Genomic DNA, 19,534 nt, shown 5'->3' on the forward strand with positions numbered 1-19,534 from the left:
ACATAACAGAAAAAGGTAACACTGATGTCCTGGATGTACCAAAGAAATGTTTAGGTGATGTACACCCCAATCTAGTCTTACGTGTAGCGGCTACTCATCCTCCTTAATGTCCCAGGAGGCGGAGTCAGACACTAGCACAATGCATGGGATTTTATAGTGTGACCCTTCAGTGATATGCCTCCTTTCAGACCACCTTCAACTGGTTAAAATTAGCAAATAGCCCACTAAACACTGAATTACATGAGTGCTATCCACAGGGATATATTCTAAACACACTGCTCTATTAAACAATGAAACAAGCAGCTACCCTGTGGCTTACCTCTTGTCCACTGTGAGATCAATTAATTCTTTAAGCTTGAACTCCAAATCCTCTTGAGTTGCCTCTTCATCAACTTCAGGTCCTGCAATTTCAAGCATTTGTCAGTTTGATAGAACAAAAATGTGCTCAACTGTGAAATAGACTATTAAAGCAGGCAATACATAAACCAACATGAACTGCTGAACTGTGCAGACAGCTTCATATACCCTGTGTGTACCATTATACATCTTTTACACAACTCAAGTGTAAACCCAGAAAACAATTTGGTTAATACACAAGGATGAAATTAGGCACCTGCTCAAAAGAGGTTTCACAGAGTATATTTTAAATCTACAGAAATTGTGAGATCTGAGGTGCTACCAAACTATCTGGAAACAGTTCAGTACAGAAAAGGAAAAGGTTACCCAGTAAGCATCCATTAGTGGCATGTAGTTCTGGAGATTCACATGCTGTGCATACTCCTGCCACCTAGTGTTGGGTCCAGGGGTGATGCAATTTTGTTTCTAAAAGAAGCTTTGTGTCACGTAATCAAGTGACTTCTGATACTGCACATAGACATCAACTCCTTTGTTAGATTGTTTTCCCGCAGGCGGTTTAAAAAAGTGAGAAAGAAAAGTATAGAAAAAGGTTCATGCAAAATGTAAGTGTATATGTATAAATATATCCAAATATAATGTCATTGTAATGGCCACAGGAGTCCAAGGAGGAGTGAAGGTGCATGTGAATCTACAGCACTACATGCCACGAACAGATGCTTACTGGGTAAGATAACATTTTCCATTCGATGTTACATGTGGCTGTAGATACACATGCTCTGCATAGACTGTAAAGCAGTCCTTAGAAGTGGTGAGTTGCATAAATTGGAAAAGTGTACGTAGGACAGCCCGAACTACATTAGCTTGTTGGCTTGCCAGTACATTGTGTTTTGTGAATGTGTGGACCATGTAGCTGCCATACAGATGACATCTAAAGGAATGTTACCTAGAAAAGCATAGTAGCACCCTTTTTCCTAGTAGTGTGCACTCTAGGGGTAGCAGGCAAAGGATCTTAGTCTTCGCATAAGTTAACATACATTTTACTATTCATCTGGCGATGAATGATTTGGATATTCAGGTAGTGAAAAAGCTATTAAGAGTTGCTTTTTCTTCTAAAGTATTTAGCTTTGTCAACGTAGTAAACAAGTGCTCTTTTGAAAACTAGGGTCTTAATAGCTCTTTCTGCAACAGAGTTTGGTTGCTGAAAGAAGACTGGTAGTGCAATGGAATGGTTAATGTGAAACTGGGAAAAGAAAGCTTCTTTTAAGGTAGTGCCTGGAGCTTCTTATCACGCCTGAGTAAAGTGATGGCAATTAGGAAAGCAACTGTCCATTCGGCAAGTTCCAAAGGATGCAAAATGATCCTGTCCAGCTCATCTTCACCCAAGAATGTCTGATCACATCTTAAATGTATTAATGTCTCTACAGGTCAAGCAAAGTGTGGGTTTCAAATACTCTGCGGCCCAAAACTAGAGTGCAGCTCCTACAATCACACCTCAACCACTTCGGTACTAAATTCCATTTAATCACCGGGTGCTGCCCCCCCTTTCAAATTTGCCAGTTCCAGCAGCAATTTACAACAAGCACTTCCAATGGGTCTTGCGTTAGAGCTATTAGTGTTGTAAATTCCTAACTGGACTTGGTTCTCACCACAAATTGTAAATGAAAAGTAACAGTTGACATAAGCAAGCTGATTCAAAGCGCCATGGCAGTCACGAGCATGAGCACGGAGGAGAGAAAAGGAAAATGTTTGCTTGCAGTCAAACATATCAGCAAATGTGCAATTATCCATATAACTGGGTCAGTCTGCAAGGCGGTACCAAAACTACCCCAAGGAGGGACAAACGTTAAGCATTTACCAATGAAGTATTTTTGAAAGGCAAGCCTAATAACGAGTGACCGTGATGAGCATGCAGTGGTTGTGGTTAAAAGCCCAGAGATTACGAAAGGGCAGAGCACTTGCGTGCTTGACCTAAAAAACACCCCCAAAGGCTAATAAAGTGCTTAGAATGCAGCTCACACATTTCTAATAAGCTTCAGCAGGCTTAAAACAGTACTTGCTACTCACATACATCCAAAATCGGTTTTATTCGACCAATGCATAAAGAAAGTCCATTTAATTATAACTAAACAGTAATTTGTATACTCTATGGCGTCCACCCACATTCATTGTTAAATAGCACAGCTAGGGTAGATATGGGCATACACCTGGTTTTCTTTTAATGCAAAGCTGCAGCTTCAGACCAGCAGTTATTTTCACTGCATATGCTAAGTATGGAGTACTGACACCTAGAAATATGGCAACACTAATGGCATGATAATCAATAGCACTAATTCGTCAAAGCCACACGATACGTACCCTCGTCAGCAAAGCTAGCAGCATCACTGAAGCTGCTACTGCAGTGACTCATGGTCTCGATGGATACATCCTCATCACTGTAAGGCTGCACATTCCGATGTTGGCCACCTACAAAAATGGGTCAGGATTAATCACCACCACGCACCAATTCGAAAACAGTGATTGTTGAAAAAATGGGAAACCGTAGGCTTCAAACTACATTTAGCTATAAACTGTAAGGAGAAGAAGCATGCAGTGAAACATTAACCGCTCATTGGCCACAAATTATGCACTAGCAAATACATTAAATGGGTAATTTCTTAGTAGGAATTCTGCAACTACTCACATGACTTTCATAATGCATTCCTTTTGCATAAGCGTGTGATCGTAATTTCAGCAAACATTCTTAATGGAATTACAGGTGTATTAAAGTAGGACATGTAACGAAGTACAATTCAGATACCTTACAGATGGCCATTTGCCAGGCAATCAGCAAACAAGGGGTGCAAGGGTTTACACTGAACTAGCTAATCAATTTTTAAGCTTGAGCCACAGAGCGGTTTAATTTCTCTTTCCACCACTATATTTGATATGGATTTAAACACTTGAAATTTGTGCAAAATTGACATTTGTACAATCTGCATTAGTCAAATGCTTTAGTAAATATTTCTTCACTAAACAATGAATGCTTTAACATTCTAGTCTATTTCTTTGCCCACCAAACACCCAAGTAACCAGCCAACTGCAAATCAGCCTTGTTCCTGCTCCAATAAAAAAAAGTTCAGCCCAAATTGAGAGGCCAAGTCCCCTTGGAGCCAGAATGCAAGCAACACCCGACCAGTTTTAACTTATTTGGACCTCTTCAGTATGGTGCAGATTGGGTCAGTAAGCCTGGGACCAACATCTGGGTGTATCTAAGTCCCCTCCTGGGGAAAGGCATTGCCAGATAGGTAAGAATAGGCTATTCACATGAGCAGCAAAATCAGTACTGATTTGCATTAGGCAGGCCTCTGTCTAGAGTAGCATGTGTGAAAAGCTATGGACTGGATTACAGTCCAACTGATCACTAGTGACTAAAATTACAGAATTCCACCAGTCACCTTGATTGCTGCAGTATTCTCTCTCTGGTGTAGGTGGAAAAGTGTCAGAAGGATGACCTGTGGAAGGTTGGTGGTGTGGGAGATGGGCAGGGCATGCTTTTGCCTTTCAGGGGGAGGGGCATCTACACCACCATGCTGTTGCATCGGTCTGGCAAACCATCTAGCTTCACTGATGCCTGCAGCAACATTAACAAGCCCAGTGCCTGCACCCAGAATTACCTGATCCAGAGTTTGCAGACCTAACTGCAGAACCAGCAGACCTAACTGCAGAACCAGCAGACCTAACTGCAGAACCAGCAGACCTAACTGCAGAACCAGCAGACCTAACTGCAGAACCAGCAGACCTAACTGCAGAACCAGCAGACCTAACTGCAGAACCAGCAGACCTAACTGCAGAACCAGCAGACCTAACTGCAGAACCAGCAGACCTAACTGCAGAACCAGCAGACCTAACTGCAGAACCAGCAGACCTAACTGCAGAACCAGCAGACCTAACTGCAGAACCAGCAGACCTAACTGCAGAACCAGCAGACAGTATTGCCAGTTTCCAGCTTATTAAAATAACCTGGTCATCCATTTGGACACGTAGTTCAGTTTTACTATGTGGGATTGAGCCATAGTCCTGTATTCTTGTCCTATTCATTCTATTTTACACATTCTGCATGTCCTGTTTCATTTGTAACCCTCCTGGGATTTAAAGAGCATTCAGGTTTTCAAGTTACTTATCCAGTTTTCCAGACTTCCCACACAAGTATCACTTGTAATTTATCATCACAGATCTATGCATTAGACTGTCTCCAGAATCACTTCCCCAAATCACCATAAATACTTACCAATTATTCCTCCAAATGCTACAACTGTTTTTCTTGGCAGTTAACATACCATGTAATTTCCTCCACACAGGCTGGCATAGCATTTTGTTTATGTTATACATATTGGTAGAGCGCACCATTACCTGTGAAGGTATTCTGACACTGAGCAGTTGTCTAGCAAAGCCTAGGGCCAGGAAGGAGAGGGGATGGGAAGATGTCAAGACTCAGTTCTTCAGCTTCTTACAGAATTCAAGACAAGGCTAGGATGTGCAGCAAGAGGTGGATCCATGTGTTATGAGCAATGCATCAGAAGGCTCTTCCTCTGGTCTGTTTATGCATGGGAAACCTGCGAGAAGGAAGCTTGGTGGAGTGGAGGTGTCTGGGTGGTTGATGGAGATTCAATGGTTCAGATAGGAACATGTGTTAATTAACACATGAGTGCAGAGTTTCAGTGGAGTGAGTGGTTTCTGTAGACAATCCTGCATTTGGCCCAATAGCAAAGATTGCCTGGAAAGTGCAATTTATGGAACACTTCCAAACATCAAGCCCAACTATAAGCTGCTAGTAACTGCACCCTATTAGGTTTACTCAGCCATTTAAAAACAAGCATTTGCAATGCAATCGGTCTTGCATTTGTGAAAGTTAGAGCTCTTGGTGTTGAAAAAGGCATTTTGTTTCACTTTTGTATGCATTGGAGTGATATTTGCATAGCCCTACTGGCATTTTAAAGGCCATGCGATGCTAGAGAACCAGAAAATGGGAAAAAGGCTTTGAGGGAGCAGAGGCGAGAGTAACATGCTGGCTGAGATAAAATGATCATCCTGGAAAATGCAAACTCAGAACGCAAGATTAAGTAAAGCATATGAAATTTAAGCAGGAACATGGTTCCATTTAATGCTTTTACACTTCTAATATGCTGGCTGAAAGAAAGTTGCAACATTTACAGTTCTAATGTGCACGAAGCAAGGAAAGGGTGCAGTGCCAAAATTTCTCCCTTGGGATGTCTTTTGGCCACATAAGGTACTGCACCCTGCAATCGTGAATTGAACACATCCCTCAATGCCTCAATGACTTTCAGGCATCTGGCTGAAAACTGAAGTGTGCCACTTGTTTTGTGAAAAGTGTTCCACTATGCATTAAGGTTATGAGGAAGGGAGACAAGAGTACTTAAAGAATGCTAGATTAAGTAAAGCATGTCAAGTGTAAGAAGGAACATGGTTATGTTAGCTTGGAGCATGAATGCTAAGGAAATGAAAAAGTAAGCTTTCCCGAGCACAAGCAGTAATCCAAGAAAAATAAAATTCAAAGAACAGATAAGCACAAAGCGCAATTATACATTAGTCTCTGCTAACAGAAAAAGGAGGGCCAAAGAAGCATGACTGACCACTACCAAGCAAGGATTTTTAAATGGAACATTAACAAATGGCAGAAAGTAATGCAGTGTAACCACATATGTAAGCCCTAGGGAGCATAGTGCCTCACATTTTCAGGCTTACTGCAATATCACAAACTAGGCCCTTAAAACAAAGTAATCCCAGCTGTAAAACAAGTTCCAGCTATGAGAGCTTAAAAATACATTGGTGGGAGAGGTTATTTTGGGGTCCCCACTGACCTAGTGTGGGGACCAAGAGATGACCTAGAGTTGTGCTGAACAGTTTGGTGGTGGTCCTATTGACGTAGGGCCACCACAGGCTAGAGTTATGGGTGAAGATGTTTAGAAAAAAATGCCCGGAAAAGCATTATGGGGCAAGCTTACTGAGTGCAGTGAATATTGTACTATCAACTCTCTCTCTGCCAGGAGAGACTGAAGATTTGTTTATTTCTGTTTTAAATGCTCTAGTCTGTATATTTTTCAACTGCCAAACTTGTAAAGTGGTACTTATGTAAAGCGCTCCTCTGATCCAGGTTGCACTATATGAAACTTCAGAGCTTCTCCGATCAAGTTTGCACTATGTCCCTTCAAAAAAAAAAAATGTATTAAATAAATTAAAAGAACCCCCCCTCCAGCTTGCAGCCTTTGTGCACAGACACCACAAAGGAACAGTGGCTTGTCCAAAACAAGGAGAAAAACATACAGCGATGCAAAGCAGTGAAGAAAAAGAAAAAATAGTGCGCCATACTAACGTATCTGGCCGATCATGCAATAATCCATATCTGCAAGACAAAGCAGCCCCAAGGCAGGAAAAACAAAGTATTTACCTACAAAAGCAAGTGAATATTCAAAGGCAGATCCAGGAATGAATAAAGATGATGGGTGTGAGATGGACATGGTAAAAGCCCAGAGTGGGTTACAACATGCCGAAGAGCAACATTTGCATGCTGCTACGCTCAAACTAAAAACGTTTCTTGTTCTTGACCAGGTAGTCCCCTAAAGTAAGAGGAAGGCCAAATGAGGGAAGTGAAACATTTCTCAGAAAAAATGCCACCACTGAAGAGTCCTGAAAAAAAAATGCAGGAAGTCGAACCTTCTGAATGCCCTTAAATCTCACTAACAGGGATTCAAATGGGTACTTTGTTAAAAAAAAACAAAAAAAGTACTCAATTCCATGCTTCAATATCCATAGCTGACAACGCGGCCAAAGGCCTTATAATCACAGACTACAAATGGGTGGTTGCTGAAACATCCAAGGAAGTGACAATAGAAAAATCCAAGATGAAACTCGTGAGAAACCACTCATGCCAGACTAAACAGCCAGTGATAAGATTCCGTTCTCTTCCAGATTGTAGTTGTCACTGCAGTACAGGAAGCTGAAGTCAACTCTCCTAATCACAAAAGTAGTGAGTATAACCCTTTACAGACATTTTGCATGTCAAGCTTGCTTTAATAAACATGCTTTTCCAGAATCAAGTCAACCAGAAAAATACTTTTAACCACTGCTTGGTAGAGAGAGAATTAAAAATCCCAATTTTAAAACTTTCTACAATACAACCTCCAAAGAAATCTTCTGTGGCTCTGCCTTCACTGAGAGACTGAACAACCCCCCAACATAACAGAACAACAAACTGGTATCATCAAAAAAAACATTTTGCTCCAACTATTTTTCAATTATTTCCTACTGTGGACAAGTACCATCTTTCTAGCATCGTTACCCGCAGTTTTTGCCTGATGTGTGTTTAGACTGTAGACTACTCTAAGTTTGGTTGCTGGTAACCTTTAAACACCCACAACTGGCACAATAATGTCCCAATACAAGTCCTTATTATATGGTACTTAGGTACCCAGGGCATTGGTACATCAATGGTCCTCTTCATGAGCTGCATGTATTGTGCCACCCATGGGAGCCCATGCACACTGTCTGCAGGGCCTACCATTGCAGCCTGTGTGAAGGTGTATGCACCCTTTCACCACCAAACCTGGACACTGCACTTAGACATTAAAAGTCATCCCCTAGTAGACCCTTAACCCCAAGGGCAGGGTGCATGTCTAAGTATGAGGGTACCACTGCATGAGCAGGGTGCCCCTACAGATCCCAGGCCAAGTGCAGGGAAGCCATGTTAAGGTATGTAGTGGACACTGGTCAACACGAGTTGTCCAACTACATAGTGGCTTCTCTGAGCCCATGGAATCAAACATGTTGGAATCATGCAACTACAGATTCCAGTGTAAGTTGCATACTACCATGTACTCTGGTGTTTTAGAGGATCCCCAGTTTTGCCTGTGCAGCCTTATGGGGTCTGCCAGCCAATGCTGCTGCTCCAGACACTGTTCTGCCCTCCTGCTGATGGGCCAGGCTCAGACCAGAGAGACAGTATAAAGGATTTCTAGCAAGGGAGAGATGTGACCACCACCCCATGTGTATTCGGTTTCTAAGGGCTGGAGTGGGGTGACCTTGTAGAGCTTTGAAGGACAAGTTTGGTGCATTCCTTTCACAATCTGATTTGCACCAATTCAGGAACCCCCAGTTCCTGTTCTGGCATGAAACTACACAAACAGGGGTGTGGCCAGCCCCCGTCCAGCTCTTCCCCTAGGAAGGTGCACAGAGCTCTGCCAGGTGGCCACTTGATTCTGTCATCTTGGAAGATGTGCAGAGGTCCCTGGGAGTATGACTGGTTAGGCCAGATAGATGATGTTCCTGACCCCCTCTGATAGGTCAGTCAGGGCTCCCTCCCAGGTGGGACCTCAGATCCATCAAACAAGACTCTGAGGAACTCTTTGCAAGACATTGTCTGCTCCTGGCCTCTGGAACCGCTGCTGGTCTGCTTTGGAACCAAAGCACATTTGCTTCTGGTTGGAAGGCTCATATTTCAACATTGTTTCTCTGGATCCTGCAAGAATTCTGCACCATCCAAGGCTGTGCATCCTCTAGTGTCACAAGGATTGTTTACACCTGGAAGCATGAAGGAATCTCCCTTGGAATGAAGGAGCCACTCCCCTGCATCCGCAGGAACCTCAATGCAATGACTAGCTGGTGGGGTCTGCTGTCCAGACATCTGAAGATCCTGTTTCACAGGTGATGAGCCTAGCCTCCTGCTCTTGCCACTAGACTGGAACCCCTGTGCACCGTGACTGTTGGACTTGCTGAGGATGGTTGACTTTCTCAAGATCTTCAGGCACCAAGAAGCACCATCCTCCAGCACTCTGCAATCCAAAGATAAGCCGCTGTCCTGCAGCTCCTGTAACGTGGCACTTCAGTTTTGTTGTGCGGATTAGGCCTGCTTGTGTCTCCCTGTGTCCTTCACCTGTGGGTCACTCGTGGGGGCTCCATCAACTTCAGCTGGCCGTCCTACGTGCCGAGGGCCAGCCCTGACTCCCAACTCAAGTTGAGACAAACTGGACCTTGCTGGTGCCAAGAACTTTGCAAACTGCTGCAGCTCCGGTTTGCATTTGCCAACACTTGTTGGTGACCTGGCTGGTGTAGGAAAGTGACCTCTTTCTAGTACTGTTACCCCTACTTTTGACCTGTTTGACATTATGTTTGAATGTCTACTGGGATCCTACTAAGCAAGACCCTAGTAGTTATGCTCTCTACCTTAAATTATAGTTACTGCATTCTGGTAATCCAGTATTTCATCCACAATTGGCATACTAGTGGCCCCTTATATGTCCCTGGTATATGGTACTTAGGAACCCAGGTCATTGGGGTGCCAGGGGATCCCTATGGGCTGCAGCATCTCTTGCCACTTTTGGGTACCCATGCAAAGGCTTCTACAGGACTGCCGTTGCAGCCTGTGTGAAAATGGGCATGCACCCTTTCACTGCACCAAGTCACTTGTAAGTCACCCCAATAGCAGGCCCTCCAGCCCTGAGGGCAGGGCGCAGAGTACCTGTGTGTGGGGACACCCCTGCACTAGCAGAGGTGCCCCCAAGGCCTCCAGGACTATTTCCCCAGACTTCATAAATGCAGGGGCACCATTTTACATGTCTACTGGACATAGGTCACTCCCTATGGCCAGCTACATAATGGTAACTCCAAACATAGAAATGTTTGGTATCAAACATGTTGGAATCATACCACAATGCTTTTGCAAGCGCTGGTTGTATGATTCCATGCACTCCGGGGGCTCCTTAGAGGACCCCCAGTATTGCCATTCCAGTCTTTCAAGGTTTTCCAGGCAGCCCCAGCTGCTGCCACCTCTCAGACAGGTTTCTGCCCTCCTGTTTGAGCAACTCAAGCCCAGGAAGGCAGATCAAAGGATTTCCTTTCGGAGAGGGGTGTTACACCCTCTCTATTTGGAAATAGGTGTTACAGGCTTGGAAGGGGTAGCCTCCCCAGGCCCATGGAAATGCTTTGAAGGGCACAGATGGTGCCCTCCCTGCATAATCCAGTACACCAGTTCAGGGTCCCCCAGTCCCTGCTCTGGTGCAGAAACTGGAAAAAGGAAAGGGGAGTGACTACCATGTCCACCACCCCAGGGGTGGTGCTCAGAGCTCCTCCAGAGTGTCCCTGGGTTTTGCCATCTGGGATTCTAAGTTGGTGGGGAACTCTGGAAGCATCTGAGTGGCCAGTGCCAGCAGGTGATGTTGGAGCCCTCCCCAGATAGGTGCTTACCTGTTAGCTGACCAATCCCCCTTTCAGGGCTATTTAGGGTCTATCTTGGTGGTTCTTCAGATTCTGACTGCAAGACACCAGCAGGAATCCTCTGCATCCTTTACTTCACCTTCTCACCAAAGAAACTGCAACTGGACCCCCCAGGATATATACAACAAAGAAGCAAAGACTACTTCTGCAACATTGTATCTTCAGCTCCTGCTAGCGACTGCAACGGTTTCCTGGTTGTGCATCGTCAGCAGACAGCCTGTCTTCAGCATGCACCAGAATAATGAAGGAATCTCCCTTGGAGTGAAGGAGTCACTGCCCTGCCCCAGCAGGAACCTCTCTGCAATGACAACCAGTTGTGTGGGACCCCTCTCCTGATGAGCTTGGATCCTCCATCACGGGTGGTGGACAGAAGTGGTCTCAGTCCGGATGTCCAACTTTGGTGGAAGTAAGAACTTGCCACACCACGCAAGCAAGTACCCCCGTGCAAAGCATGTTTTGCAATTGTCAAGGCTTGTTGGCACTCTTCCACTAAGTTATTGGTGCACTGTGCAGCTCCGGCCCCCCGCACTCCTTCCTGCGACGCACAGCTTCCTGCATGGTTCTCTGGCGGCGTGGGACCCTTTGTTGTAGTGTTGCGTGGGCCTCCTTTTGCACCTTCTTTGTCCCTGTGCTGTGGAACTTCTATGTGCACTGCCTGGCCTTCTGAGGGCTGAGTTGCTGAGAGATCCCTCCGACCCCCTGCCCTCCTAAGAGTTCACCAGGTCCCTCCTGGTCCCAGGCAGCACCATTTTCTAACTGCAAACTTTGCGTGTGCCAAGGCTTGTTGGCGGAATCCAGCAACGCAAACCAGACTGCAATCATCCATCCGGCATGGGAAATCGTCCACACCAACAAGGAACCCGCATCCATCTTCTTGGGTGCAGTACTGACTGTTCTTCACTGTTGGTTCTTCTGCACCTTCATCCTGGTTAGCAGGGGCGCCTGTTCTCCCTTGTCTCTTTAGTGCTTCATGGACTTGGTCCCCTTCTTCCACAGGTCTTCAGGTCCAGGAATCCATTGGTGGTGTCTTGCAGTCTATTCTGGTTCTTGCATAATTGTCTCATGTCCTTGTGGGTTCTAGGAAATTTACTGTGATTTACTCCTGCTTTCCTGGGCTCTGGGGTGGGTTCTAATACTAATCTTTGGTGTTTTCTAGTACTACCAGCACCCCTCTACACACTACACTTCCCTAGGTGGGAAACCAACATTTGCATTCCACTTTCAGTATATGACTTGTGTTTCCCCCAGGTCAATTTCTAACTATTGTGATTTTCACTATTTGCACTGTTTTCTAATTGTTTTTACAGCTATTTGTGCAAATTACTTACCTCCTAAGGGAAGTATAGTCTCTGGTATTTTTGGCATTTGTGTCACCAAAATAAAGAACCTTTATTTTTGTAACAGTGTTCTTTCATGTGTGAGTACTGTGTGACTACAATGGTATTGCTTGAGCTTTGCAGGTCTCCTAGATAAGCCTTTGCTGCTCAGCTACCCCTAGAGCGTGGCTGCCTACATTTCAATAATAAGGGATAACTGGACCTGGTACAAGGTGTAAATACCTTTGTTACGCACTGCAAACCAGGCCAGCCTCCTGCAGCTGGTCATTGACCATCCTGCAATCCAGTGACCATCGAGGGACACCTTGTAGGAGACTCCTGGACCCCACAGCTGGACTTCTTCCACTGACTTGCAGGAACTTCACTTTCAGGAGGGTCGGCATTGCCACCTGGGCACCTCCAAGGGAGCTGGACTCTATCCCCTTCATTTGCTTGTCCATGTCCGGAATCCGTCCCCGGGTTCCACCGGCCTGGTCCACGAGTCATGGGCTCACCTGGGCAACCCATGGCGTCCACTGACTTCAGAGAGGCCCTTCTCCCCTCTGCATCAAGGTCCCTGGTATAGGTAATCATGTCTTCTGGGTATCCTGGGGTAGGGGCACTCCCCAACCATCCTCTTTTCTGTTGGCTTCCTTGGGGTCCACTAGGAAGAGTCCTGATTTCCAGAAACTCCAACCACTACTCTTGGGACAACTGGGTGGGTAAATACCTTGCACCTGATTGCTGGGGACATGTACTTTACTCTGGTGTTTTTATCTGCCTCCAGCACCTAACTACCACACTTACTGCGTTGAGGGTTACTACTTCACATTCCACTATTTTGATGTTATTTCTGATGGTTATTGTGTACATAATGTGTAGATATCTCCAAAGGGAGGTATAACATTGCTAGTTTAGTAGTAGTGCTGCAATACAGTAACCTTTATTTTTACAACACGTGTGTTTCTTGTGGGTGAGTTACTGTGACTACTGTGGTTTTGCAAGTGCTTTACATTCCTCATGGATAAGCTTCCCCTGTTTGCCTCAGCTACCCCAAGAGAGCTTTTGCTATGTGAACACCTATTCACTATCACTAAGTGGTGCCTAGACTCAATATAGGGTGCCACAATATAGGTGTACACCATAAACTGAGCCATGCTCTTCTACTTAACAGGACTTTTTTAAACAAATGTTTGACATTCTGTGGAATATGCCAAAATTCCAAACTGCTCAGATGAACATTGAAGCTATCAAAAGCAGGCTTGACTTGTAAGGAATCTTAGTTTGAGTTTAGGTGGTAGGAGTATTCCTATGGGTGAGTACCAACTTTATCGGGAAAAAATACAAAAGCATCAATGAACGATACACAAATTGAATGATCTCACTGTGAAACCTATACATGTACCATCATGCCAAGTGTGCACCAGAAAGTGCAGAATTTTGTGGGAGGTTTCCACTCTTTGGATTGGAGTTTTAGGATATAATCCTAGTAGAAAGGATCAAGTGGTCAGACCAACCAAGAGTCAACTGATACAGAAACGTAATCATGTTTATAAACAAATATCTTCTACTGCTTCTCCAAATCTTGTGTTGATGTTGTTTCTGTATGCTACACATTCAACATAGGTTTTGTCTTTAATGACATGTGGAGTTTAGGAACCACTACTTACAACAGCATTTATGCACACGTTCCAGCATGTGTTTTACTTAATCACTAGGCAGGATGAACACATCTGAAATCTGCAAGTGTGTAGGAACACTAAAGGCCTATTGACCTGCTTTGCCAAAATAATAAGCTGGCTAAACATTTTCATTAGAGGCCCATTCTGTACCGAAAGAACGCATAAGTTTCAGAAGATCCCACTCTAACAAATATTGAAAGGTGTTCCACCATCTTACAAAGGCAAAGTTTTTAGTTGCCAGTTACGAAATTTGACACTCCTCTAGACATCCAGAGAACAACCAAGCATAACCAATGTTTATAAGCACTTAGAGTATCAAAACAAAGTACAGGCAATAGCATGCTTGAATGTGTGCATCTTCTATGTAGGTTTTGTTTCAACAACTGCAAAACCAAACCATGATGAACGTTTCCTATGAATCATATCCATCTTGTCACTTGTTGGTTGGAGACATTCAGGACAAACACCTGAGACCTCACAAACCAGAAACTACGAGGGACCTGATCACAGGAGAAACTGTTTGTTACAGAATTTTCTAACCAATCTTGAGTAATGTGTGCCTCAAAGGAGTAAGCTTGTCAAACTAAAACGGACACAAAAAGAAGGTAAGCCTGCACATCTATTCTTCATCAGGAAGAGAGGAGAACCTGGAACACTTTGTAAGTGGTTCTTTTTTGTCATACTACAGAAGCAACTACCCATGACTAGGCATGGGTCACCAAGTAATTAACATTCCTATACGATAACTGCTTGGCCAAAACAACCTTGTATGCTCTGGAAAGCATCATGGCTAAGCAAATGCAAAGATTGTGCAAGTGCCACGGTCTGTATCCTCTGAAAATAGACGACTCTGGCTAATGACATTTTAAGCTCCCCCGTTTGCTGGACTTGTGGCACTTACAAAACCATCTCAATTTCAACTTAAGCTTAGTTATTGAGGGATTTTGTATTGGTTTAAAATATGGCCACTGAACTGAAAACACGCATTGCTAAAGCCAATAGGTCGGGGTTTAACGGTCCAAAAGATTTCGCTGAAGAGTGGACACGGGGAGCAGACAAGATAATAGCAGAAAGCCAATAGTTTAAAGGGTCATATCTGAAGCCAACTCTCCGTACAAGGTAAGCAGTACGTCGCTGACGGCTGAGCAGACCTACCTGTCTCGACTGCTTAGCTACCAACATCTACTTAGGAGGTCTCAACTAGCCACCGGTGCTGGGGGTCTTAGGAAACTGAATTTACGCTATAAATGTAACGAAATAGAAATGTGTCCAGTGGTGTCAAACTACAGCACCGCGCAAGCGCAGGTCACCACCAGCCTTCGCTCCCGCCTCCTTGACACACACACACATCACTACTACCCAGGCCAATGCATTATGGGGCTCGCTCGAGTCGGCTTGCACGCGATGTACACGTTACACTGCTCTTTTCGGGGCTGTGTGTAACCCGCTCACCTCCTGTGCTGCCGCCGCTAGCTCCTGCTCCCCGGCCGCCGCCCGTCCTCCTCTTTGTCCTGGGCATGTCCGGCGCGTTGTGCCGGGCCCGTGGCCTGGCAAAGATCAGCCGATAGACGAACACTTTTTACTAAACCGCCTCTCGGGTATAAGATTCAAGTCCCCTAACGGTAAAGGCGAGCAGTGGCGGGCAGAACAACAGCGGGACCAGGAGAAGCCGATGAGAGCCTGTGAACAAAAACGATACATCTTCCCTCTGAAAAACCTAGGGCTGAAGGCGACCTCGGCACGCGCGGTGCTCTTTATAACCACCGGCAACAGACGTCAGAGGGTGGGTCGTGACGCAGACGAGGAGTCCAGCCTGTCTGCCTTGTTGACCAATCATTCCAAGGCATTCCGTGCTTTAGCTGCCAAAAAATGTAATTTTCCGCACCCACGTGATGCAAAGAGGAACTGAGGGAAAGAGGAAATACCAACATACCTACTATCTTTTTCAAGTGACGTCAACCTTAAGCCTACACTCCGCATGGTATAGTCTACGAATATAGCCATCAGGAGTTCCAGACGCACTTTTTCTACATATAATTAGATGACTAAAATATCATATTAATAGAAAGTGGCGATATGTAATTTATTATTTCTAGTATGTCCGCCATTGTGTTCTCTTTCGATAAATATAAAATATTCGACCACATCAGAAGTAAAACCAGTAATCCAAAAGTTATTACAGTACCACATCTAGGAAATGGCTGAGCCGTTATTCAACAGAAGACACACTTCCAATATGGCGATATTTTTTTTCTTTCCCTCGATTAGAGCGGCGTACCGCGTAGAAAATTAACCAGAATACCAGCACGCCCTACTAATGTCCGACAGCAGGCCGCCGAGGAGCTTTTATTTTCCATAAACCTTTGCCAAGAGATGATCCAGGGGAATAAACAAAATTCTTCACTTTCTGCTTTCATTGCACTATTATGTTGCTATTGGTTTCTTCCAAATGACCCTCGCACTCTGCGCTAGTGCATGCCTGACAACATTTTAGAAGAGGAAAGTATGCAAAAAATCCACCTTTCCTGAGTTATCACCCCCGATATTTCGCCTTTTGCTGGACCCTATTTTTTATTTTTTCATGCATCCCCCTACTAGGAAGTCAAATGTCTACTAGAATAATATCATCGGATAGTTCCATTCAGTTTGCACTGTACATGAAAAGAAAAGTGACTTGCAAGGCGGAGAACATCTTTTGTGGTACATGACAGAAACACATTTAATAGGTCCAACACAAAAAAACATCACATGCTACAGGTGTGGGTCTAAAACTCACGTAGGGAACAATACAGGATGTCCTGCAATTGGAAAGAAATGTCAGAATATAACTTATTTTGGAATGATTTGTAAACATGTCAGATCATCCAACGTGAAAGTGAGTTCTGCTGAAGAACTTAATGAAGAATTATGTGCTAACATTGTTCTTACAGATTACACAAAACCAAGCAGGTTTGAAGAGCCGTAAGGTATAGCTCATATAGGCAATGTGCAGTTACATATAATGGCTGATTCAAGTTCGCCAATTTCCTTTTTAGCAGATCACACATTCTATAAGTTGTGGAAGAATGTAAATCCATTGGAATAATACGTCAATCTTAAAGCATTTGGTGAATGCAACGTCAACATGTTGGGATACTTTAATGATACTCTTGAATTTAAAGGGCTTACTATAAAAACAGATCTATGTTGCTGAGAAATAAAGGGATATAGTGGGATGACAAGATCTCTGAAAACTTGGTATTATGCTCAGACTAGGCTCCTCTGAACCCATCGCATTGGGTGACATGCCTATCTTAAATATGGAAAATGGAGACGACTTATGAAGTAGAGGTCTTGTAGAAGCACAGAAAAGTGTTTTGTGCACACATGGGATGTGTAAGAGGCTTCCAGCATTATATCAAGCTAAAGAAAAATTTAATTAAAGTAACCCATAAAGTGCAGCATGTACCATCATTGGTTAGGAAGGAGCAGAAAGAGTTATTGGCCACATTATGTAAGGATGGTATTATGAAACCAACTGATTCATCTGAGTGGGGTTCAGCAGTGGTTGGTGCTAAAAAAACTGGTGATATCAGTCTTTGTGCAGAGTTAAGGTCATTGAATAGAAACTTCATAATAGATTGTCACTCTCTTCCAAAAATACAGACGTTCCTAGCTTTCATAACAGAAAGTTTCTATTTTATTAGGGACACGGAGGTGAGGATTATGCTCATCTTTCTGCACTTTAATTATTACAGCAGCCTTATTAGAACAAAAAACACCTTTCCCAAGAACCTTAAGGGAAAGAAAAAACACAGTATAACCAATTTATAAACAGTCCATTAAACATAGTCCACTGACACTGTTTACGCTCCCTCTTTCTTCGTGCAACAGATGCCTCCCGACTTGTGAGTTCCATACATATTTGGCTAATTCTTGCTTGAAAGCCTCATTCCATGAAAAGGACAAGCAATCCTGTAACTCATGCCAGCAAACCAGTGTAAATATCTTCAAATCTGTTGCATAATCATTGGTGCAATGAAAAGCACTACATTATACAACATTACCACCAGAAAATCAATCATCCACAGATCATAAATCATAAACACAGTTGTACCATGCAAATTCCAAAACTCCATCTGTTTTCAGAGCTCCCAAGGGAGAGTACGTAAGATATCTTGATAAGGGTAGCAATAATCCTCCCCTCCAAGTCCTTAATAGAACTGAAACTTTCCAAATTTTCAGTGCAACAGATAGGAAATTTTATATTCTATGGCAGGACCTGAGATGAAGATTACTCTTGTTCAAAGCTTACTTACCACCAGTGTAGCGATATTTACTACATGCTTGAAACAGAATGTCTTAAATGGAGAATTTGATGAGCAGTCAGAAACATTCAAGATGTCCTCCAGGCGAGCTCCAAAAGAAAAAGCTTGCTTGACACCCCTCACCCCAAGGCTATGGAAGGGGAAGAAACCACTTTAAATGGTTTTCATGAAGCAATTAGGAGTTGGCATTCCCCCGCCAGATGAACTTCCTCCATCAGTGCCTCATAAGCTTTAAGGCATTTGATCACACATAAGTTTGGATCATCCTCAAATGCTGGATACAAGACAATACTGGAATTACACTTCGTTCTCCTAGAAATATGAAAGGTAACCCCACCTGGGGTGAATGCTCTACCTGTAATATCCAGAGCTTTTACATCTGACACTCGTTTTGAAGATGTTAAACACAACATCATTGCCAACTTACATGATAATTCTTTCCTAGTATGGTACTTATTGTGTTTCCATGAGAGGAAAAGGTTAAGAACCTTGTTAACATCTGATAGGGAGGAACACCTGAGTTCGGGGGGAATCGACAATCCTGCACCCTACATTAGCTTTCTAACTATGGGGTGTTCTCCCACCAGGAAACCCTCTATATGTAAGGTGACCCACCCAAATGGCAGAGCAGAAATTGTTCACCGACCTGTATGCCAGACTGTCCTTGACCAAAGAGGACAAAAACATTCAAAATGTGTACAACTTGGGAATCCACTGGATCTGTATTCCTTTGCACAAACCAGCACAGCCATCTTACCCAAGCAGAATTTTATGTCCTGTCTTCCCAAGCCTTGGACCAGAGGTTTTGAGCTTCTTCTGAAAGTCCTCTGACTTTCCACTGAGTCCAGTTATCCTCCAAGCCATGAGAGGTAACTTCCCCTCCAGAATCATGTGGTGGAGATTCCCTAGGGGATTCCAAAATATTTCCTGTTGCCGGGGTAGACGTTTTGGAAAATCCCAAGAAAGTATCATCATCACTGGAAACCAAACTTGAGATCTCCAAAAATGGTGTGATGACCACCAGATTCACCTTCTGTCGTCTGACCTGTGCTGTTATTTCTTATCAGCATCACAGAAGGGGAAAGGGATACCCTGCCACCATACTCCAGTCCTGCAGGAATGCATCCATCACTGCCACTTGCGGGTCTGGCCTCCAACTGAAGAAGCAAGGCGTGAGGTGAACAGATCCACAGTGAAAGGCCTGCAGAGCAGCTGAATCATCTGGAATTCCTCAGTTCCCTGCTCTACATCCCTGACTGAGAGTGCCTGGTTTCCTGGGGTTTGGCCTCAATTTCACTCTAATCTAGGATGTATGTGAAAAGCAAGGGCTGGCCTTGACTTGTGACAGGTCTGGATCTGTCCACGACCTGGAGAGTCGCTACAAGCAAGCCCTCTGTAGTGACACAAAGACTACTGTCCCTGTCACGGGTCCCTGTCACAGCATACTGTGTTTTGCAGTAATTCACTTGTGACCAGGCTTTTTTCACTCTGACATGTGAAGGGGAGCCTACTGGACATTCACCCAAAGTTCTGCTGCTAACAGTGAACCTGGTACCCTAGTGCCTGGATCCCATGCACATGTATGTGTGCATATATGTGTGGAGAT

The 19,534-nt window shown here is 44.1% G+C and overlaps 1 protein-coding gene across 1 annotated transcript in view; it reads right to left on the reverse strand.

The window, feature by feature from the left end:
• Nucleotides 1-15,528, reverse strand: part of IFRD1 (interferon related developmental regulator 1) — a 169,542-nt gene extending 154,014 nt beyond the window's left edge. Inside the window, exons 1-3 of the mRNA XM_069228959.1 lie at nt 15,074-15,528; nt 2,713-2,820; nt 320-401 (exon numbers count right to left, since the gene is read on the reverse strand). Of these exons, the coding sequence (XP_069085060.1) occupies nt 320-401; nt 2,713-2,820; nt 15,074-15,140 (257 nt within the window). The 5' untranslated portion in view covers nt 15,141-15,528. The remainder of the gene's footprint in view (nt 1-319; nt 402-2,712; nt 2,821-15,073) is intronic.
• Between the last annotated feature and the right edge of the window lie 4,006 nt (nt 15,529-19,534).

The sequence above is a fragment of the Pleurodeles waltl genome, chromosome 4_1 (genome assembly GCF_031143425.1).
Source record: "Pleurodeles waltl isolate 20211129_DDA chromosome 4_1, aPleWal1.hap1.20221129, whole genome shotgun sequence".
NCBI classification, from domain to species: domain Eukaryota; kingdom Metazoa; phylum Chordata; class Amphibia; order Caudata; family Salamandridae; genus Pleurodeles; species Pleurodeles waltl.